The 23507-nt window shown below is 33.1% G+C and overlaps 1 protein-coding gene across 3 annotated transcripts in view; it reads left to right on the forward strand.

The window, feature by feature from the left end:
* The first annotated feature begins 18153 nt into the window (after nt 1–18153).
* Nucleotides 18154–23507, forward strand: part of LOC143076040 (uncharacterized) — a 52290-nt gene continuing 46936 nt past the window's right edge. For all 3 annotated transcript variants that reach the window (XM_076251660.1, XM_076251662.1, XM_076251661.1), the window contains exons 1-4: nt 18154–18283; nt 20038–20138; nt 20567–20752; nt 23326–23388. In XM_076251660.1, coding sequence (XP_076107775.1) covers nt 20045–20138; nt 20567–20752; nt 23326–23388 — 343 coding nt within the window. In that variant the 5' untranslated portion in view covers nt 18154–18283; nt 20038–20044. The remainder of the gene's footprint in view (nt 18284–20037; nt 20139–20566; nt 20753–23325; nt 23389–23507) is intronic.

Below are 23507 nucleotides of genomic sequence, written 5' to 3' on the forward strand. Positions count from 1 at the left end.
TTATAACATCAAATCAAAATTCTGAATGAGGAAATCCATGATCTTAATCTCCAGGCTCTGTGTATTAAACAGAATACCTGAGATAATCTGTTGATTTCTGATAAATATATCAGTTTAGCAGACATCATACAATAATCGTGTAGAATAATGGTTAACGGAAGTGGAAGAAAATCCGTCATTCGTTCAGAAGTTATATAAGGTACGATATATATGAAATGTGGACTGGTTCTTCCAAGTGTACACTAGCGGCACCACATTATTTATTACTTGAGGTTTTCGTCGGCTTCTGGTACAATAGGCCAAAATTTGAAGCCAAGAAAACAAAAACATTAAAGGCAGACGGGTAATATCTTAATGTTGAAGGCACACTAAAACGATTTTACAAGTTTTGAGGTGCTGTTGTGAGTGTCCTGTCATAAAAATGTGGTTGTGTTTAAGAGCCAGTTCAAGTGATGTTTTTAAAGACTGCATATTTCAACAAAGATCAAAATAATCATAAAAGAGGGTCGAAAGATACCAGAGAGACAGTCAATCTCATAAATCCGATTGTAAATGAATGTTCACAAGGAGTAAATCTTGAAACCTATACAATTAATTGTTGAAGAACGCTAAACTGTGAAGTATTATAATTTAAGCTACGATAATCTTGTTTGTGGACAATTGCGAGGATTTTTTTATCGATTATGTACCCTTGTGTTTCTACGATGCTACACATATAAAAAATCCACAGCCTTTCCCTTGTACTCTCATATTCGGCAATTCGGTACTTGATAGATAGAGAATTATTGCATGTAGTGCTAGCCATGCTTTACTTAAAACAAGTTTATAAATTTAGATATTGGGATAAATAAATATGGACCAATTCAAGTAAACCTTCTAGGGTGCGCTCGACTTTAGCGACTCGGCACCTGGTGTTTTGGAATTTACTGTTGTTTAGGACTTTTTGTAACCAATGAAAGCTAGTTGATCATATAAAAACAAACGAGTAAACTATGTTTCAAATTTTATAACAAAAATCTCTGTATTAAAGTCTGTGGATTTTCTACAAAATTCATGATTTTATTTTTACCAAATTCTCTTCTTTTTTTTTTTATTAAATGCCATGAAACTATAAATAAGTATGCTTTGCACGAAGTTTCACCTTGCTAAATGTACAAAATGGTCCATCTCTATTATTCATTATCTTGGCTGTTTTAATACTATTGCAGTTTGGAAACATCATAATTCAGGCCACAGAAGGAGTCGTACACCTTAAATGAATTAAATCTATGGAAGTTGTATCGCGTGATTGCTGGGTCTTATTTATTAACGACAGATTTTTTTTAATTTGTTGTATTCTACGTTTGTCTAAACTTGTCCATAATGTCAGTTCGTGAATAAACTCCGTTCTAATGTCGCTTCAATTTTACAGCGTACAAGTATGCCAGCTTCACTTGAAATCTACTCCTTTACTAAAAATGAGATTTCTTATAAAGGAATGTACAATGTATGTTTAAAAATGAATATAATTATTTCATTTAAAAAAAGAGGAGCGAAAGATACCATAAGGAACAGTCAAACTCATAAATCTCATAAACTGACAACGCCATGGCTTAAAATGAAAAAGACATTAACAAACTGACAAACAGACAAATACTAATACACAAGAAACAACATAGAAAACTAAAGACTGAGTAACATCAACCCAACCAAAAACTTGGGGTAATCTCAGGTACTCCGGAAGGGTAAGCAGATCCTGTTCCACATGTGGCACCCATCGTGTTGCCCATGTAATTACAAATCCGGTATATAGTCTATTTTGGTAGGTCACATTCATGGGAAGGGGATTGTAGTTACGACGTAAGAAACCATTAAAGTGCCATTATCCTTTATAAATTCTTTTCAAAACAATTATCAAGAGGTCTAGAATAGTATTGAGAGACAAACCCAGTCCCGCCATCCACCTTTTTGTTAGCAAACTTTTCAAGGTCACAACTATCTGTTTCATGTAACGCCAACCAAAAAATCTTGAAATAGCAAGCACCTTACACTATCTTATTATTTTTACGGGAAAAAATGTCCAACTGAGATGAGAAAATCAGGAATTACAACCAAATCAAATAGTGGAATGTGCAATGAAAATTAACTTAAAACAGGGAACAACAGCTAGTAAGACATATAAACAGTAAAATTTATCCGTTCACAAAAGATATAATCAATGACTTACCACTGACACAATCAGAAGCCTTAATTAGTGACATTGTATGGACTGTAGAAGCTGTCAATAGTGCGGTAGTTGAGAGAGAATGAGAATGACATTGGTGTGAGTGATAACGAGAATTAGGGTGTTCTAAGTAAAGGAGAGATTGGTGCGGAGGTAGCTAGGAGTGTTGTAAATGATATTAGGAGAATGAAAGTAATGTGAGAGTGAATGGTAAAATGATAGATAGTGATGTTGTTGGAAGAGCGAAAGGGAGCAAGAGTGGTTTGTATGTAAAGAAAGTGGTAGCCATGAAAATAGGAATGTGTTTAGAAGAATTACAAGTGGAAAGTCTGACAGAGGATGATTTGTTCGAGAGGGGGATAGAGCATGTTAACAAGAATCCTAGAGAGAAAGCAAGTTGTAATAGTGTGAATAAAAGCTGAGCAGAAAGTAGTAAGAAGGGCCAGAATAGATCGGTGGGATGTAAAAAGTAAAATCACAAAAATACTGAACTCAGAGGAAAAACAAATCGGAAAGTTCCTAATCACATGGCAAAACCAAATGACAAAACTCATCAAAAACGAATGGACAAGAACTGTCATATTCCTGACTTGGTACAGGTATGTTCAAATGTCGAAAATGGTGGATAGGAAGAGACAGCAAGAGAAGAAAAAAAATCACAAAAATACTGAGCTAAGGGGAAAATCAATTCGGGAAGTCCATAATCACATGGCAAAATCAAATAACAAAACGCATAAAAAACGAATGGACAAGAACTGTCATATTCCTGACTTGGTACAGGCAATTTCATGTAGCAAGAGTAATTCACAGAAGCCAGGAACGATTGGAGTAGGTAAATATAGAAGTGAGTTTGCAATAGATAGTGAGAGCAAGTCTGAAATAAGAGAGGATGGGAAGAGTTGTGTTTGTAAGAAGTTTGTTCCAGAGCAGGTGATATTGAGAAGTGTGAGCGATAGTTGCGTCTTATTTATTGTACAAAAGTGAGTTATAAAAAGTGATGACAGTTTCATGCGTGTGTTGTGTGAAAAAGGTATGGAATAATTGGTAAATAAAAATCATTTTCTGACTCATTATTATTCTCATTTCACAAAGAAAATGCATCTGGGTTTGACTAACCTCAATTCATTGCAAACAGTTTCAAAGAACTATCATACAAACCAATAATATAATTGCCTTAGACTAAAAAATTACCTAATTGACCATAGAACAATTTGATTGGGTATACCGACTCGATGTGTCACGTTGTTTTAACGCCATTAGAATTTGAATGGAAAACCCGGATCAGCAGCTCCAGTATGAAACAACATCGTACATTTAGTGACTGAGAAATAATTATGAGTAACCAAGCTTGACAATACACGGTAATAAAAAAACAAAGTTAAATTTCAGAAAAATTAAATAAAAAAAAATGTTCTTAAGTGCACGAAGTACCATCAATCCGGGATATATAATTTCATAAAAACAAGGGCAAATTATTGGTATGGTTATATAAAGAAATTGAACAAAGAGACATATGTTTACGTATAATCCATATTTCATCGGATTAGATTGCACGTACATTGTAGCGTGTTTTTCGGTTTCTATATTTGGAACAACATCACCACCACAACGTGACAAATTTTAACCATATTCGAAGTCGCTTTAAAAGACGTAAGAACACATTTGATCAGACTTACCTGTTGAGCAATTTTTATTTAATTTCATGTATTACAGACTAGGGGAATAGCTCTGGTAGCATGGATGGAGGCGATTACATACGGACACATAAAAACATGTCAGCTTCCATTTCTAAATTTTTATCAGACAAAGATTTTTACTACATCTGAAAACATATGACACCGTTTATTGCCATACGAGATTCGCAAAGTAATCGGAAACAGAAAAAAACTCGTAACTTGACAAAAAAATCTAGATACCTCAAAACCTTTGACAGAATATGCTTTTAAAATTTGAGTACACACGTGAATAACAACTCAACAGTTGAGAATCGTAAGCAGGAAATTGTTATTTGCACGAAAAACTCATCTCAGGGTAAAAACTCATATATATTTAATGAATTAGATTAAATCATTTGAAAATGAAAAGTCTATCATAATAAAAATAAAATATAAGGTAAAATAATTTAAATACAGACCTCCAATGAAAACTCAAAACGGAAAGTCCGTCGTCAAGCTCAAACACATCAACGGTGATAACGCAACAGGTTTCATATGGTTAACTTAGTTTAAACAATATTTTATTCAAATAAATTGAATTGGATTGGGCAACAGGCATAGCCTATGTAAGCCCTCTCCACAAAACAAAGTACAATATATTACCTTCAAACAAAGCAACAGATACACAAACATAATGACAAAACAAATTAATTTTTCAAAAATACCCCTTAGCTGACTAATGATAATCAGAAAAATAAGAAAAAACATATTATAGATAAAAAAAGTTTTAGTATTCTAGTTAATAAACTCCAACATTGATTTCGAGGTCTCACATTAAATTAAATTGTCTCCAGTTAGCTATTTAAAATAATAAATTCAATAACTCATATTTCAAACAACATGTTTGATATCATGTACTTATTTTTACTAAATTATTAAACCTGAAGAATAACGACAGCGAGTAATAACCATACTAATACATTAAAGAATCATAATAATATAAAAAGAAATTTAGAATGTTAATAAGAAGAAGAAGAAAAAGTAGATTTAAGAAATTAAAGATATACAAATTGAATATATGAATAATATAGAAATAAAGGTGCATTTATTAGTTTTTTTAGCTTAAATAATATTAATTTCAATATACTGTCGTTTGATTTTTAACTTTTGTTTCAATTTTAATTATTTTTCAGCTGGTTCTGGTCTAGGAGTTTAAATATAAAATACAATACAGACATACAAAGTAAAAGTTAATTTCATTATACAAATCTCTCTGCGTTTTTTATGTATTCATGAACAGCCTTAACTATATGCCCATTGTCTTCAATACTCATAGATTGATCACCACATAGTATTAATTTTAAATCAATATCAACTCCATAAGCAGGCAGTTTATCAAGGAGTGTGATCCTGTTAAAAGTATATGATGGACAATCAATGTTGATTGTCTTCACATTTATATAAACATTTAGGACAGGAAGGTTCTTCTATAAAAATGAAACAAGTGAGAATTTAAATTACTTGCATCGTTTCGTAATTGACAATGAATAATATTAAATTTTCTTATACCTGAACAAAATATTTAGGTGGAATCTTTGGTTTATATATTTTATCAAGTACAATTAGGCTTTAAATCTCTGTAATTTTATTCATTTAACCTTGATTTGATATTTTGTCATACATAATATATATTTATTTATCTGATGTAATATCATGTTAATGTGGGGGAAGACATCATGAGACTTGTTTTGATTTTCCTGATTTAATAAAACAAACTTAAAGTACAGTTTTGAACTGGTTAATGGAAAAATACATTTTTAGCATTAGTAGACTAATTCATTCCAGAGTTTAACAACAGATGGTATGAAACTTTTGAGAGTATCTCCCAAGATTGTAATCAGAAGGTGTGAGAAGACAAGGTTCTAATAAATCTATCATACAACTTGGAGAAAATCCATTTTTTATTTTATAAAATGTAGTAAGTTTATGCTTCTTCCTTCTGTCTAATAATTTTTCAAGACCTATTTCAGTGTAAAACTTTTAAGAGAAGTTGTATGTCGGAGACCAGTAATAATACGAGCAGCTACAATTTGAACACTTTCTAATAAGTTAGCTTCTTGTAAAGTACAATTATTCCATATAATGTTTGCATATTCTAAATAGGGCGAATACATGCTGTTAAAATTGTAATAAGTACATTTCGATCCAAACTATGTTTTACTTGTCTTAATAAATGTAATCTAGAACAAGCTTTTTTATAAATTGCATTTATATGTTATTTCCAATTAGCCTTGCTCTCAAAGTTGAGACCTAGGTGACGTGACAGTGACTTTCAACTTCTTTTATTTGGTCCCCACCAATGCCAAAGTATAAAGCAGGAGGATTGATACCTTTTCTAGAAAATAAAAGGGTTTCTGTTTTTGGAGGGATTAAAGGTTACAGCCTAGTTTTCAGCCCATGTTTTTTAATTAAAATCCTCACAAGATCATCAGTCAAAGACCAAGAAACCGTATCATATTTATTATCAATAATGGCATATAAAGAGGTGTCATCTGCCAATAATCTAATATGATTACTCGTATGTTCCACAATTTCATTAATACAAGTTTAAAAAAAAAAGGGAATGGAACCAGTATCTAGCCTTGGGGTACCCCAGCACTGATACCTTTTTGAGATGAATTACCTAGTAGGTAATCTCCAAACCAATCAACTAAATTACTATGGATACCGAAAAGCTTTCAATTTATATAGTAAACCATCATGCCAAACTTTGTCAAAAGCTTTGGAAATATCACAAAAAATAAAGCGAATATCTTTTCCTTGATCAAGATTAGAAATAATAGTATTTCTGCTAGTTGATTTAATGTGCTATCACCTGGTTGGAAACCAGATTGAAATTTACATAATAAATTGTGATCTTTCATGTAATTAAACAAATGCTTGAATAAAATTTTCTCCATAATTTTGGATATGATACTTGTAAGGGAAATAGGTCGGTAATTAACTGGATAATGACAACTTCCCTTTCCCTTAAAAATAGGAGTGACATGGGAACGTTTCCATGCACATGGAACCCTTTTAAGTTTCAGTGAAAAATTGAATAACAAAGTAAGTGGCTTTACAATACCATATTTAATTTCTTCCAAAATTCTAGGTGAAACACCATCAGGACCAGTTTAGGTTTTTTAATTGATCAAGAACTTCTTCTTCTGTAATAATTATTTCCTCCATTTTGAATAGTGGGTCTGGTACAATATTTGGAAGTACAGGCTCAACGTCAATTTTATTAATATTTGAAAAATGAGTGTTTAAGAGTTCAGCTTTATTTACTGGATGTAAAAATATTTGACCTTCAAATATGGTTATCTGTCATCATAAATAACATGTTCAAATGTGTTAAATCAGTTATGGCAAAAAACACTTCATAAAATTTCTAATATTTTGAAACCAAAGTGACTATCTCAAATGGAGTTACGGTTATTCTTTTTTTTTTAAATGAAGTAAAAATTATACATCCAATTATATCGGTAGATTTTCAATAGCTCTTCGAATCCGCACAGACCCTCATGATTTGTTTACTAATGCAGAGATGATAAGCGCTACCGTTTTCGAAGAGCCACAGAGTTGGAACTAACTTATAGACCGCGTGTCGCCAATAATTAATAGAGAGACCTACACGACGGTCGATGTTAATTTATAAGACAAATTTACAACCGTCAACATTCAGCTCAATAAAAACAAAATAAAAGTGGGGCGTAAGATACCAGAGGGACAGTCAAACTCATAAATCGAAAATAAACTGATAACGCCATGGCTATAAATGAAAAAAAACACACAGACAAATAATAGTTCACATGACACAACATGGAAAACTAAAGACTATGCAGCACGAACATGACATCTACCACAACCGGAAACTATACTTACATTCACTTGACACAAGTACGCTCTAACTGTAACATCGGTGATGGGTCTGAAGTACCCAGTAGGTTACAATGAAATTACACCCCAGTTCTATTGTTATACTTCATAGTTTCTATTCTTGAAACTCGTGTAAATTGAATAGGTCTATTGTTACGAATAACAATGGTTTTTGACCACAGGCTGTGACGAGCGGGGTTTCTGGAAAACCTTGCTTCTACATCCCGCGAACAAGGTTCATTGTTATTCGTAACAATAGAAATTGATTATTCTTTAAATAGCATGAACATAAAAAATTACTAATAGTGTTCACTACAAACTGTTTCAACATATTAAAAAAACACTTTTGAAAATTCCAATAGCGAAAAACAAATTAAGCATCTATTTTGAATACAAAAATAATCCTTTAATTACTCCTTTGCTGAAAGTAATATTTTGTTTTATCCCAGTCATATGTCTCTATTCTGAAGCATTGATCTTTTCTTTTTTTCAAAGGGGTATCCTAACTCTCGGACCACCCTATCACTCGTTATTCAGTGACTTATCCGGGGTAGGGGTTCCGCGGGTTGGACCCGATTTAAAATATCAATGTATTTGACTTATTGGAACCCCATCCCTTTCCGCTGAGTTGGAACTCAAGCTGGGTCAGCCCCTGTCCCCAAAAGAGAGTTACGAAATATTAAACATGTATCTTTGTGTGCTGAGCGTGTCTGGTTGTCGGGTTTCTATTGCAGACACACTTATCCCTTTGTAGGTCCGAATATGAATGTTTATTTATTCTCGAGAAAAGGGGGGCTTTTTTTCTATCAAACCGTAAGATAAAAAATATAGTTAAGATTATCTTTATTAAACTGATGCAGGTAAGTACTTTGGGTTAATCTTTGGTCTCTTCTACCAAATCCAACACTTGCCAAAAAATGTCGCCAGTCTCATACCCTTCCATATTGACAACTGCATACAAGAAGCATGACGTATGTTTTGTTTTTAATATGAATACACGATACGGTCAACCTTGACCTGCTGATCCATATTAACCCATATATTAAATAGGAATATGCAAAACAACCTTGACATTGGTAAAATATACTCACTTGTCAAAGTTTGAACGAATATAACCCCAAAAAGGTTACTAGTGGGGTTTCATGTAATAATAAAAAATCTTATAAATCATGGTTTGATATTGTTAATAAAATACATGCTATCGTTTTGTTTTTTTTTTAATTTAATAATCAATGTTAACAATATAGAGTTTAGACTGGGATGTAAGTTAGTTATACACCTCGAGATACGCCGTGTCTGGATAAGAAACCTCTCCGGCCAGACACACCTTTCCCTCGGTGTATAACTATTACTAGAATTACATTGAAAACAATGCGTGAACAAAGCAAACAGACATAATAGGTAAAAATGTAAAAAATAGGGATACAGCAGTCACCATTGTGTTATAATCTTAATCACTAAAAAGATCAAAGAAGCACAAAATGGCAAATAGACCAAGTATATCAGCTAAATTCAAGACAAGAATACACAAAGGACAAGGTACGAGAAGGCCTGTTTTTGCCCCCCCCCCTCCCCCCCGCCCTTTTTTCTCATTTTCTATATTTTGATTTGGAAAGCTACTTATCACGTTGAAATATTTCCTTAGGTTTGAAGTATGTTTGAATGAACTTCAAAACAATTATTGTTTCCACAAACGGGCGAGGTTAGGGGTTAAAAGGGCATCAAAAACGTCAAAAGAAGGAAAAATCTCGATTTTTGCCCTTTGTTTCTTATAATTAAATAGCGTGCGTGACCCGGAAAAAAATATGGCGATATAGACAGCAAAACAATTCTTATGACATTGGAATTAAAAAACAAAATCCTGTGTCACGTTGGCGCAGGCACTAAAAAAATGTTGTAAAATCACCTGCAAAATGAATAAAAATTTCAATATTTGAATAATAATAGAAAGTTTACCCCACTCACCTCACCCAGTTGCGAAAATTAGTGGTTTTGAAGTTCATCCAAACAAACTTCAAACCTCAGGGAATGTTTGAACATAATAAGTAGCTTTCCAAAACAGAATTTGAAAAATGAAAAATAGGGGGGCCAAAAACGGGCCTTATCCTTGTCGTAAAGTTTATTATACTTAAACATTGACTCTGACGTAGAATTGCGCGTTTGACGTCAGAATGTAAACGTCACACAGGTAGATATATAAAAAAAATTAATCGTTCAAAGTATGAAACAATATAGTCTATTATATTTCTTTTAGGCATACCTTCAGCAGAATGTAAATTAGAAGTGCACGAACATTTCTTTCTTGCCGCTTGTCTATATGCTTATTGTGTATTTCTTCTCAAAAAGAGCCACGTCATTGTGTTTTAAAGAACACAATAATAAATATAGACAAAGGCATTTGCTAATATGAAAGCCCGGAATATAAAAATTATAATAGAATAACATAATAGCGGGGTGTTAAATATAATTACGTCACATGTATCAAAGAAACACAATAAAAGTCGCACGGACAAAGCAAAAATGAAAGATCAAACAAACAACTCAATGTCTGGATGCATAAGTACAGAGCCACGTTAAAAGATATCCCCAAAAACAGACCTAACAGTAATATTAATAGACAAATTAAAGAACCGTATTACTCGTTTGAAATGATAAGCAACCTTAGTACGCAGAATCTATACTTCAAGACCATCGTGTATTAATTGTGATGTTGATACGGAATATTTTTCAACAAGGTCTTGTAACCTTCCGAGACAATCTTTGACATACTCCTGGTTCATCAACTTTCTGCTCAGACGCTGGTAACGACGAAGTCTGAGTAAAAGCTGGCTTATAAGATGGGAAATGTATATCCCATAAGCAGGTGAAGATGGCATATTGCTACTGAGGTGGGAGAAATTAAAACTTTTAGATTTAAATTGTCTCGTTTGTAATAGATTCTGGTAGTGAGTTGACCGTGTATGTCAAATTCGGAGTATAAGTATAAAATTGAGGTGGAGGAAGCCGTCTATATTGTGCCTTTGATTTCTAGTTCTGCGGCCTATATTAATGGAACCTATTCAGCATCACAATAGACCAACCGTTGCAATGACACATGAGAAAGTCAGTTATCTAGGTGGTACTTCCACTGACCCTATTTCCGTTACGAAAATATGCTTAGAAGGAGTATTTAGATTTGTTGAATTGTTTTGTACACACGAGCGAGCGGATACTCGCATGCTTTTACATGCTATTCATGCAGTCAAAGTGTTTGGTGTGAGTGAAGGAATCGATTAAAGGATTATAATAAAGTCACCAGATACAGATGTACTGATTTAAAGCGTTCATTACTTCGCCTCCATGCAGCATACACATGAGCTATGGTTTCAAACAGGCACTATAACCTGCACACAAGATTTGCGCCGCTATTTACCTGTCCATGAAATGTAAAAGTCTTGGGTCTATCATGTGTAACATTCTACCAGCTGCACATGCTGTAACAGGATGCGATACAACGACAACCCTGTTTGGGATCGGTAAACGCACTGTTTTTAAAATCTTGAAGGTTGTTGGGCTTTCAAATAACAAGAGACCATATATCATAGTAGCCAATATAAGCTTCGATCATAATTTTCTTTATGTACTTGTTCTTTCTCTCGTCATTTTTTGTTTTCTGTCATACTGATGTCACCATGTCTTCAAGATTTTAATGTCCCCATGGTATTTTACGCCTTTTGTGTTTGCAATTGTTTGTAAAATACATCGCTGCTGTACATAACCCTCTCCCTTAATATATGTTTTGAAAACTTGTAAACATTATAGCCAATTGTTGCTCATTTAGTCATCTGTATATGTAGGATGCGGTGTTTTACCTGTTTCTAATAGACGTTTTATTTTATAACTTTAACCCCCCTTTTTCTCCGTTTGCAGTTAATTTTACTTCTGTAAAGCGAAGCTATATACAGAGCTTTATATTCAACCAAGTTTAACGTTAATGTTACACAAATTTCGAAACAAATTATACTATATACTCTATCATATATGCATACTCCATAACAGAAATTGGATATTTACCTAGAGGTTGCACTTTGTAAATACATCTGTTTCTCAAACCACGCCTCTTTCGGGGAGATTAAGAATATTCATAGATAATTTGTTTACACACTGGTTCCAAGTTCTTATCTGTAGGTTGCATCTAATAGAGACATAACTTAGAAATGTTACTAGTAAATATACATGTGAATATAATTATTGTTTATTTTGAAATCTGTGGTAACCCTACAGTCGAAGCAGGGGTAGTTAAGAAATTTAGTGATAGTTTAAACACTTAGAAGTTAGGTGCATATAAACTTTCAAAATATGCCGCCCAGCCCTATATGTTGACCCTTTAAAAGAATAGTAGTACATATGAACTTTCCATTCTTGGATATGATATCTTTCATAACTTCATAGTTAAAGTGGTACAGTTTTTGGCGTAAAGGGAGTTCCTATGGGAAAATGCATTGTCAATTTATACAGAAATGCAAACTAGAAATTGACGAACACCTTACTATTAAAAGACGTAAAAAAACACATTTAGTTTTCGACAAATTATTAAAGTTAAGATCCAAAAACCATCTTTAGATCCTACTTGTTTCGAATAGAGTACAAACATTTGAAATTTTGAAATTGAAAAATCGATGACGCTTGTTCTCCTCTTTCCAATGATATAACATATAGCCGTGTATTATTCCGTTAAGGCAAGTCGATAATATTTCTTGATTGGGCACCCTTCTATATGGTATTCCAAAGTTATAAAATTATACCGTATTTTTTTATGTTGAAAGGCATTGTGGATTATTTCGTTTAGGCGATTTTTCAATTTCACATTGGGGATGGTGGTATTCAGAATTGAAAAATTAAAAGTTTTGATAGAACTGATTTCAGAAAAAGAGCGAGATTTAAATTTAGCCAGATCTTTAGAATTTTTAAGAACACAGATATAATTAATATCACTATGCAATAAAACAGTTTCACAGTATTTCTAAAGACCCTCTTTCACTGCGGACATAATTTAAGTCAATCTAATGGACAATTCATGAGTGAGACATACAAAACAACCGCCAATATACCGTTGTTTGTACGGAATTTGGTGAAGCTTGGGTATCCAATACATACAATGTAAGTCCCCCGTAACATACTTATCATGATGCGATGATAGACATTTCACAGCCACTTTGTCTCTGAAAACGGACTTTGGTCGATCATTCACATAGTTTTTATGCCCCACCTACGATAGTAGAGGGGCATCATGTTTTCTGGTCTGTGCGTCCGTTTGTCCGTCCGTCTGTTCGTTCGTCCGTCTGTCCCGCTTCAGGTTAAAGTTTTTGGTCAAGGTAGTTTTTGATGAAGTTGAAGTCCAATCAACTTCAAACTTAGTACACATGTTCCCTATGATATGATCTTTCTAATTTTAATGCCAAATTAGAGATTTTACCCCAATTTCACGGTCCACTGAACATAGAAAATGATAGTGCGAGTGGGGCATTCGTGTACTGAGGACACATTCTTGTTTCAACTTATAAATGCGACGTTTGTTCAGAGACCTGATTGTTTGACCCATTCTGAAAAAGTGTCCCGTTCAACATCTCGTTGTTTATCATCTGTTTTATGCTGTATTAAAAAAAAAATAAGTGTCTCGTAGTCCTTTAGACAAATTCAGATCGACTGGCTTAAACAAAAAGGTATTAACAGAACAATACATTCTATATGTGGAAATAGAAATTACACATCTAACGAACAGAGACAACTATGGAGAAAATGTAATGTGTCAACTAAAAGAAAGTTGATGTCTATAAACAACTCATTATTATCTATATTTCCTTTTATTTTGCATATGTATGCTCTATTGTACAATCTTGCAACAACAATGATATCTATTTTCAGCTTAAAGTAAAATCACAAAAATACTGAACTCCGAGGAAAATTCAATCGGAAAGTCCCTAATCACAAGGCATTTTCAAATGACAAAACACATCAAACGAATGGACAACAACTGTCATATTCCTGACTTGGTACAGGCATTTTCAAATGTTGGAAATGGTGGATTGAACCTGGTTGTATAGCGCTAAACATCTCACTTTTACGACAGTCCTATTAAATTCCGTCATATTTATAAAGATGTGTGAATAAAACAGACATAATAAATAAAGTAGTCAAAATATGGGTACAGCAGTCATCACTGTGTTACAATCTCCCGGTTTTTAATGGAGTTCGTGTTGTTTCTTATTTATTATTTGTAACTGTTAATGTAAATGTCTTTTGGTTTTATGAGTCTTAGTTTACTTCTTGGTTTTGATTGTCATTTCTGTACAATACTATATTCATGCAAAATAGAAGTACACATGACTATACTGACAAATAAGACATGTGTGAAATGTACCGTTAAAATCGTAGGATAAGACATAATACAACATCAAACTGAACTTTCAAAAGAAACATCAGAACTAAATATATGAATGTTGGATGTATTCATACCGAGAAACGTCGTATATCAAAGCGAATTCACTTTCTGTATATAGTCATATTCGGTACGAAGCATGCAGACAAAGTAGATGGTAAACATCAATATAAGACGTGGTTAAAATGTCGATAGTTAGTTTTGACACAGGTATATCGTTTAGATCAGCCAATTCGTTACGGCGGTCATAGAATTTACAGTCATATTTAATCTTTCCTCCTCATTTTGCTGTTGGAGCTGTTTCTGTGTAAATAGCTCACACTTGTATAATTATGAAGTCCGTATAGTGTGAACATGCACAATTGCATAATGTATCAATTGAAATACGTAAACACCATACGACGAGGCAGAGTGTATGTTACTGCTAAGCAAAGGGAAACAAGTTGAGCTCATTCCGTTTTCATATATTTAAGTGTCAAAAGCGAGAAACAGATCAAGGTATGAAACAGTCTTTCTTGTACCACTAGTAATTTTTGATTTCAAGTTCACTGGGATCTATGAGGTGCAGATTGTTAATTGATCCTCATCCTAACCTAAGTCATCAACAAATTCTTATGTAAATTTTTCTAACACTGAAATTGATCGAATGGGAAATATTAAAATTCAAACAAGGTTTTCATGACATTATTTAGACGAGAATGTCACCGTAATAAACAACACAAACATTGAAAAATTTAAATACTAAATGAACAACATTAACAACTAAGGCACGCGTCATGTCATGGAATATCGTATCAACTGGGAACCCAATTTTGTTGTGGAAAACACGTCCTCTTTACGTACCAAGTATGTTGCAAATAAACTCATCATAGATACCAGGAATAAAATTTAATATTTACGTTTCGTCTACAAAAGACTCATCAGTGACGCTCGAATCAAAAATGTTATAAAAGGCCAAATAAAGTACGAAGTTGAAGAGCAATGAGGACAAAAAATTCCTAAAAGTTTTGCCAAATACAGCTAAGGTAATCTATTCCTGAGTTAGAAAAGCCTTAGTTTTTAAAAGTTTACAGTTAATTTAAGCAACATAGTTGTATCATGACATATAATGATTTAAATATAAGAATGTGACATAAGGCGCCGTCTTAAAAGCCGTATTAACATTGATTGTTTATAACGATTGGTTCAAATATTGCAAATCATATGGTTTTCTTCTTGATTCCTTTTTAAACAATTTGCTAGGCACATTTTTCCTCAATGGTTGTTTCAACCATAGTGACTCTAACTTATAAAATAAAACAGGACTCCAAAAAACTAAAATTAAAAACATTATGTAGTGGCCATATCATACAAAATTTGTATTCCAAATACAACATGTACAAGCAAGTCTTAGTTCAGATCAGTTCAACTTTTAGATTCAATAATTGATTTTGGGGTACATCAAACAGCAGACATAATAAAAGATTAGGTATGATTGCCAATGAGACAACTCTCAACAATAGACCAAAATGACACAGAACTTAACAATTATAGGTCACTGTACGACCTGATACAATGAGTTTACCCCATACGGCATATAGTCAGCTAGGGGAAAAAAATTAATGAAAATGTAAAACTATTCAATCGAGAAAATTAACGGACAGAAAAAGGGAGAAGGTTTGGATCCATTAAAACGTTTAATCCCGCTGCAAATGTTTGCACCTGTCCTAAGTCAGGAATCTGATGTACAGTAGTTGTCGTTTGTTTATGTAATATATACGTGTTTCTCGTTTCTCGTTTTGTTTATATAGATTAGACCGTTGGTTTTCCCGTTTGAATGGTTTTACACTAGTAATTTTGGGGCCCTTTATAGCTTGTTGTTCGGTGTGAGCCAAGGCTCCGTGTTGAAGGCCGTACTTTAACCTATAATGGTTTACTTTTTAAATTGTTATTTGTATGGAGAGTTGTCTCATTGGCACTCACACCACATCTTCCTATATCTATATATTCATTTACAAAACAATGAACGAAAAACAAATATGTTGCACAGCAACAAACGACAACCACTGATTTACACACTTATCTAGTTTATTGGCACCAAACACTCCCCTAAACTCGGACAGTGGTGTAACAGTACAACATAAGAACAAACTCAATTAGTTGAAAAAGGCTTAACTCATCAGAAGGATACAAAAATAAATACATCTAACAAAAACATGAGTGGATGTGGAAAGGAATTTATACATACATATTTAGGATATAAAATGTATGAAATCTGCTTTGTACTAGACTGACATGTTTTACCATATTTTAGCAAGCTACTTCAATAAGGAAACAATCTGCTGTAAAACATTTAACTCTTCTCTTAAACGCTAAGTGCCTCGAAGGGGTGCAGCAAATGCAAATTTTTGTATTAGAATCGAACTAGATTTAAATACAAATGCGACTGACATGCACCACAGGACATTGTTAGAAGATATTTATACACGGAGTTGTCCCACAAAAACCAGCTGATTTCTGTCTGTTTTGGGTTGCTCCAAAAATTTGTCACTAAAACGGAACTATATTTGTATTTATAACCATCGTACAATAGGGAGGTTCAGCTAGCTCTAATATCTGGTTTGACACATCTTTTTCCTTGGAAAATGGCTTGACCAAGTCTGAAATATGACATATTTTCCAGTTGTTGAGTTGGTGGATACAGTCAGGCATTTAGGTTTTCAGTTTTTATGGACTTTGACTGATACATATTCCTTGTAGATCGATATTTTGTCTAAGTCATTCAAATAATAATGTTCACACGTCTCACTGTATGATCTCCGAATCTTTCAATTTGCCCACTTTCTCCATTTATTGTGAATCTAGCTTTGGTACATTATTTTTTTCAAATTATGCGCTTTTCTGTGGAAGTCCAATGAGTCGAAAAGATTTATGTAAAATAAGATGTTTTATTTTCGAATTTGTGTAGTTCCTTGGGTTATGATTAATTAGATATACTATTGTTACTTTCGCTAAAAATGTTTAAACGGAATATTTATCTTCATATCTGTGATGGTATGATTTACAGTTCAAATATTGATGATTTCGTATACGTACCTGCTATACATTTCTATCAATATGATTTGTTAAAATCAACCGCATGGAGACCGTGTTTATCTCATATGGTGTTAGCTGTCATGGTTTATTTCAATACACAGAAAGTAGTGATGGTACTTTTCTTTGTAGACACAACAGTGTTGAGGGAAAACATAAAAAAGACTAATAAATTAATGATGAACGATTGAAAACAATTCATAATACACATTGAAAGCTTACAAGTTGTTATTGTTAGCATTTGTTTTTGTATGGTCCAATGTACATAAGTTCCTAATATTGAACACTTGATCTCTGTTTATATTCCTCTAGTAAAAAATATAGCATGATAGTTGGTAAGTCAATTTGTTACACAATGTGCTGTAGACCTGATACAATATTTATCATATTTATGGGGTCAGTAAATTCCATTTGGGGTGAGAGCGAAGCTAAAATATATCGTATTAGCTCATTAGAACATTACATCTAATCATATAGTATCAATAGAGAAGATGTTTGCGTTCCCTTCTATAATTTTACAGTTCCAATTTATATCATTTTCCCGACGCGATAAATCCAGTGTTAGTGCATTTGTAGCCAATCAATTTATCATGTTCTCGTATATATAACTATAAAAAGGAGGACTTATGTTGGTGTTTTTTTTACAAAAATTACGATCTGATCCTACTGAATTTTTAACATATTATGTTAGAAAAAAATGTACGCCAATACTTACTATACTCCCAAATTAGGATTTAAATACCGACCAACAATAGAACGAAATTGATATATATATTTCTGCATAATCTGTTAATGTACTGGAGTACAGGTAGTTTAAACTGTCTATATTTTTAATCAATACAAGTACGAATGCGGATGTGTGCACTTCAATGAAACGACAATTTTGTTATTTAATAATATAGAGCTGACTTGCAAGGTTTTTCGTTTCTCTTGTTGACAAAAGACGCCATTTTGATAAGAACGAAATCATTAAAAGTAATCCGAATAAAACAGTTACCATCGAGTTCCCTACAGGTAAGTCTATAGAAAAAATGTCCATATATTGTTCAGTCACTTTTATCTCAAATTGTTAGCCATTAGATTGTTATGAAGGGTAAAAAAGCATTTGATATATTCTTTTTCATTGTTTTTTTAGTGTTGATATATTATAAACTCCATGTATTATGTTATTCATTACAATATACTATGCATGACATTAACAGTAGTGTTAGGGCTTCAGTGGTCGAGAGATTCAAGTAGTCAAACTACTGTACCACTAACCAGACAACACTGATGTTGTGAGTTCGAATCCCTCAAAATTCACTCGACTTCAGAATTAATTAACTAGGTTTTTCAGTTTTCATACCGTAGGTCGGTGGTTGTCTTTTTATTTAATTTTCGCCAAGATATACAATAAGTTTAGCAAGTTTTACATGCCTATTAGATGTTTTGAATATTTTTTTCGAAAACAATTTATCACGAAATAACATAGAAATGAAGATTAACTGGTACTTTTAAATGTAACGTTTCCCACAAACTGCTGATCCCTTCGTAAAACATAAGTTTTACAACAGCTTTAAGGGATTGGGATGGTGTTCGATTTATGGTACTTATTTGATTCTTTTCCAAAATTCGAGGGAATAAATAGCCCCTGAAACCCTTAGCCTCGTATAAACACTATGTTCGTCTTTGAGCGTTTCTGATGAAGGTTAATCCAAAATTCGCTGCTTCAGACGCATGCATGAAACCTATAAAGTGTTCGATATTATTTTTTTTACAGCAATGGGTTGATACCGCAGCTGGTGGACTCTAAGCTCGTTGGTATCATCAGCTCGGTATACAGTACTTCCGTTCTAACATGATGTATAACTAACCTTTTACGAAACTGTTCGTTGATAAATAAGAAATGATTGTGAAACTCGGCACAATTGACCTTAAATTTTTATGGCTATTATTTATGGTATTTTTGTCAGGGCTTTCTTCAACTTATTTTGATATTCCATTTATACATTATTGGCTTTCATATATTCGGCTTTTAGCTCTCCTGATTCCCCGACGAACGAAATGAATGAAGTGCTGTTTTAATTTTAATTTTTTGGACACTATATTTTTTCTACAAAGAAATTAAAAATTTCGACATACGTATGTTATCGTTTAACCGTACTTACTACCATTCAGACAGTTATAAATTCATGTAAGAAGGTTTTAATAACCATGTAACAAGAGAAAAGCTCGTAAAATCCATAAATTCGTATATTTGGGTGCAAAAACGTTTATTTTGCACATTATTTCACATCATATTGAAAGTGTATTTTACATTTAAATATGATGTGAATTTAAATGTATTTGCAAATTGAACCTATATGGAACGGACAAACATACGATTTGAATTTTGGACGGACAGGGAAAATACCGACCAAAATACAACATCGCTATCGTAGTCGGGGCACACACATTGATCAGCTACAGTGACAGAAGGGTATAAATAGTTTTCGACAGTTATGTGACCAAATATCTACTCTTTAAATGTTTTCCTGGATATCAGGGGCAAAACAAAGCGATAAATATTGATAAGATATGTATATTTAGAATTATAATATAAAGTTCTAGCAGGTGAATCTATTTCGTGTCACACCTAGTGAAACCAAAAACTCACTGTCAAATTTGTTGTGGTCTGCTTCTGTATATCTCAAACAACAATTGTGTTCATATCATACATGTATATACATATCTGTTTTCGTGTAACGTTAATCGATGATTATATATTATGAAATTGTATATTTATGTAGAATAACGATGTGGGTATGCGCCGTTTGTTATTGCCATAATCAAGAGAGCGATGTAGAATGTACAGAATGCCAGAACGATAGGGATTGCAAAAAGGTTGAAGGTAAATTCATGTTTCCTCGCAGATCTGTGGACAATTTTTGAAGTTATAACTCACTCAGCATTACTGTGTCCATTCGTTTTTTTATGTGTTTTGTTATTTGATTTTGCCATGTGATTATTGACTTTCCGAATTGATTTTCCTCTAAGTTCGGTATTTTGTGATTTTACTTTTTATAAAATTTTGATTTTTAATTCTTTCTGGTCACAGATATTATTTGTGTGAATGAAAACTATTACTTGTATAAAGATATGATGTTAATAATCACCAAAATACTACGAAAGATAAATCATTATAGAAAATGAATATAGATAGCAAATAATCCATAAGTACTTACAGAACTATATGACACAATTGGGTCTTAAATTGAACTTTAAAGGAAAATACTGTTCGTTTGCGATAAGTTTTTACTTTTACTTAATTTGTTTAAGGATGGAAAGTTGTTAAAGCTTTTGACGCTTTCTGCGACGGAGGACCTACAACACAGCTTTTATTACAACATGGTGAAATTATACGTGTAGCCAAAAAGAATAACAGTGATTGGTGGTGTGGCTTCAGAAATAAAGAATGGGGATGGTTTCCGAAATTGCATGTCGTAAGAACAAGAAAATCTAAAGGTATGTTTTCCAAATGTCAGCTTTCTATTCTTCAGTTTTACTATACTCTAAGGATCCGTCGTATGATATTAACATATCTCAGTTAATAATAACTTACGCTTGTACATGAGCGTGTTCTTTGCAAAACAATAAACTGCTCCATCTAAGTTATGAAGTAAAACCACCTAAATTGACACGACACATGTTAAGCTAACCTGACCCGAAGGGCCAAGTGAGTTATTCTCATCACTTGGCGTCCGTTGTCCGTCGTCGTCGTCGGCGTTCACTTTTTACATTTTGAACTTCTTCTAGAGAACCACTGAATAGATTGGAACCAAACATGACCTAAATGTTCCTTATGAGGTTTTGACTAAGTTTTGTTACTTTGTAGCCGATCCATCATCCAAGATGGCCGCCAGCGGGGAACTTAATTTGACATAGGACCCTATGATAAATATATACAAATATATTCTATTAGAGAACCACTGAATGGAATTAAACCAAACATAGCATGAATGTTCCTTATGAGGTGTTGACCAAGTGTTGTTAATTTGAAGCCTATCCATCGTCCAAGATGGTCGCAAGCGGGGGATTTAGTTTAGCATAGGACCCTAAACCCTATGCATCCAAGATGGCCACCAGCATGGGGCTATGTTTAACATATGACCATATTGGAAATGCATACAAAAGTCTTCTTCTAGAGAACAACTGAATGGAATCAAATCAAAAATAGCATACATGTTCCTTTTGAGGTCCCATTCAAGTGTTGTAACTTTGTAGTCGATTAATCATCCAAGATGGCTGCCAGCGGGGACTAACTTTAACATGGACCCTATGAGAAATAATACAAATGTTTTCTTTTAGAGAACCACAGAATGGAATGCAATATTGAACCAAATTTGGCCTCGATCATTTTTTTAAGTATCAGTTATGATTTTTTTTTTGTGCTGTTTCAAAAACCCAAGAAGAGTTCGGTGAGCGACAAAGGCTCTTGAGAGCCTCTAGTTTACGATAACCATCATAGATTGGGATTCGATATGTCGGTCATTCAACTCATTATATACAAGTATAGTTGACTAAATCTGTAAATTTATCTATAAAGTCCTGGTGGTTTTTTTTCTAGTGATTGTAAATTCCAATATACATTCATGTTAGGAGACGCCTGCTATATCGCGGTACCAGGTCTGTTTATAACCTTGATTTGTCTTTCGATCGATTAACGAGATTTATAGATCAACTACAATTAAAGGCAAATGGTGACACAAGAGTGAGTGGTATAACAATGCACGTAACATTTGGATCCTTACTAAGCACAAAAACAACTAAAATAAGGAAAATTGAAACAAACACATATCAATCAAAGGATACTCGCTGCAGTTACTGAATGTTTCTACAAAACAAAACTCTATTGAAAACTGAACCATGTTTTCCTAGAATACATTGTCATTCATCATCAATTCTGACACAATTAAGCTTGTATTTTTGAATAAGTATGTAAAAATTACTCTTACCATTATTGAAATAAAGCATTTCCAACATTACTACAGAAAGAACATTAATAACCTAGTTAGACAGGGTTTTTTATGTCATAAAAACAGACAAATTTAAAAGATGCTTGTCATGTTTTGGAATTTCTATCAGATTTTCGGAATCCTCTGGTTTTATTCATTGGAATGTCATAAACAAATTTTGCCAACTAACCCCCATTTTTCTTTTTTTAAATCGTTTACATATATGATTATAAGCCGTCTGTAAAAGTCTTATAAAATCTTTGTTATTTTTTAATAATTTTTGAAAAATTACTTGGCATTGATAAAGCAATGGAAAAACAAGAGAGAACTTTTACCCGCCAAAATTTCAATGGCTTATATCTCGAAAACAATCACAGTTACGGACCTATATATTGGTTTCTATATTAATCCCTTATCAATATATAAAAATGTTATGAAAAGCTTGTTATTATAAAACTGAGAAGCGAACGTCCACCGTGTTTTTAACGAATGTTACAATTCATTAATCATTCGTATTCGGTACTGTCAAAATTCACGAAACAAATACGGGGTTGCGATTACAGAAAAAAATGAAGCCATATATCATCTATTACACAGATATTTCATATCTTAAATACAAAAGTACAAGCCTTGTGTCAATGATTTGTGACAGTTATGTATTTTAGCGATAAAAAAAGAGTAGTCTAAGGGTAGCAAACGGATATTCAAACTCATACCAGGATTTCAAATACAAAATGACAATGTCATGGTAAAAAAATTAAAAACGAAAAACAGACGACAGGACAAACAACAGTACACCAAACACAGCATAGAAAACTAAAGACTTAGTAGCAAAAATTCACGAATTCAACTAAAAATCGGGGACGATCTCAATAAGTGCGATTATAACATTCAATGCTCTTTTACTTCTTACTTTCTCGGGCCTTGTTTACATTTGAATTTGAATGTCACTGATGAGTCTCTTGTAGACAAAACTCGCGTTTAGCTAAAAAAATCATTTATCCTTAAATCTATGATACTAGTATAATTTAAACATATAAACAATAAAGATATAAAGTATTTTTATTGAAGACTTTTTTTCAGAGGTATCCATTAAAGCTGATGAGGCCCAAGCTGCAAAAAAAGGAGCCAATAGCTCGTCAACAGGTTAGCAATTGTACTAACATAACTTCCAACTCACCTGGACCAATTAAAAGGTCAAATGAGCTTTTCTCATTACTTGTCGTCGTCGACCACGTATTAGACATTCTACTTGTACCTTTATT

The sequence above is a fragment of the Mytilus galloprovincialis genome, chromosome 5, assembly GCF_965363235.1.
Source record: "Mytilus galloprovincialis chromosome 5, xbMytGall1.hap1.1, whole genome shotgun sequence".
Classification (NCBI taxonomy): domain Eukaryota; kingdom Metazoa; phylum Mollusca; class Bivalvia; order Mytilida; family Mytilidae; genus Mytilus; species Mytilus galloprovincialis.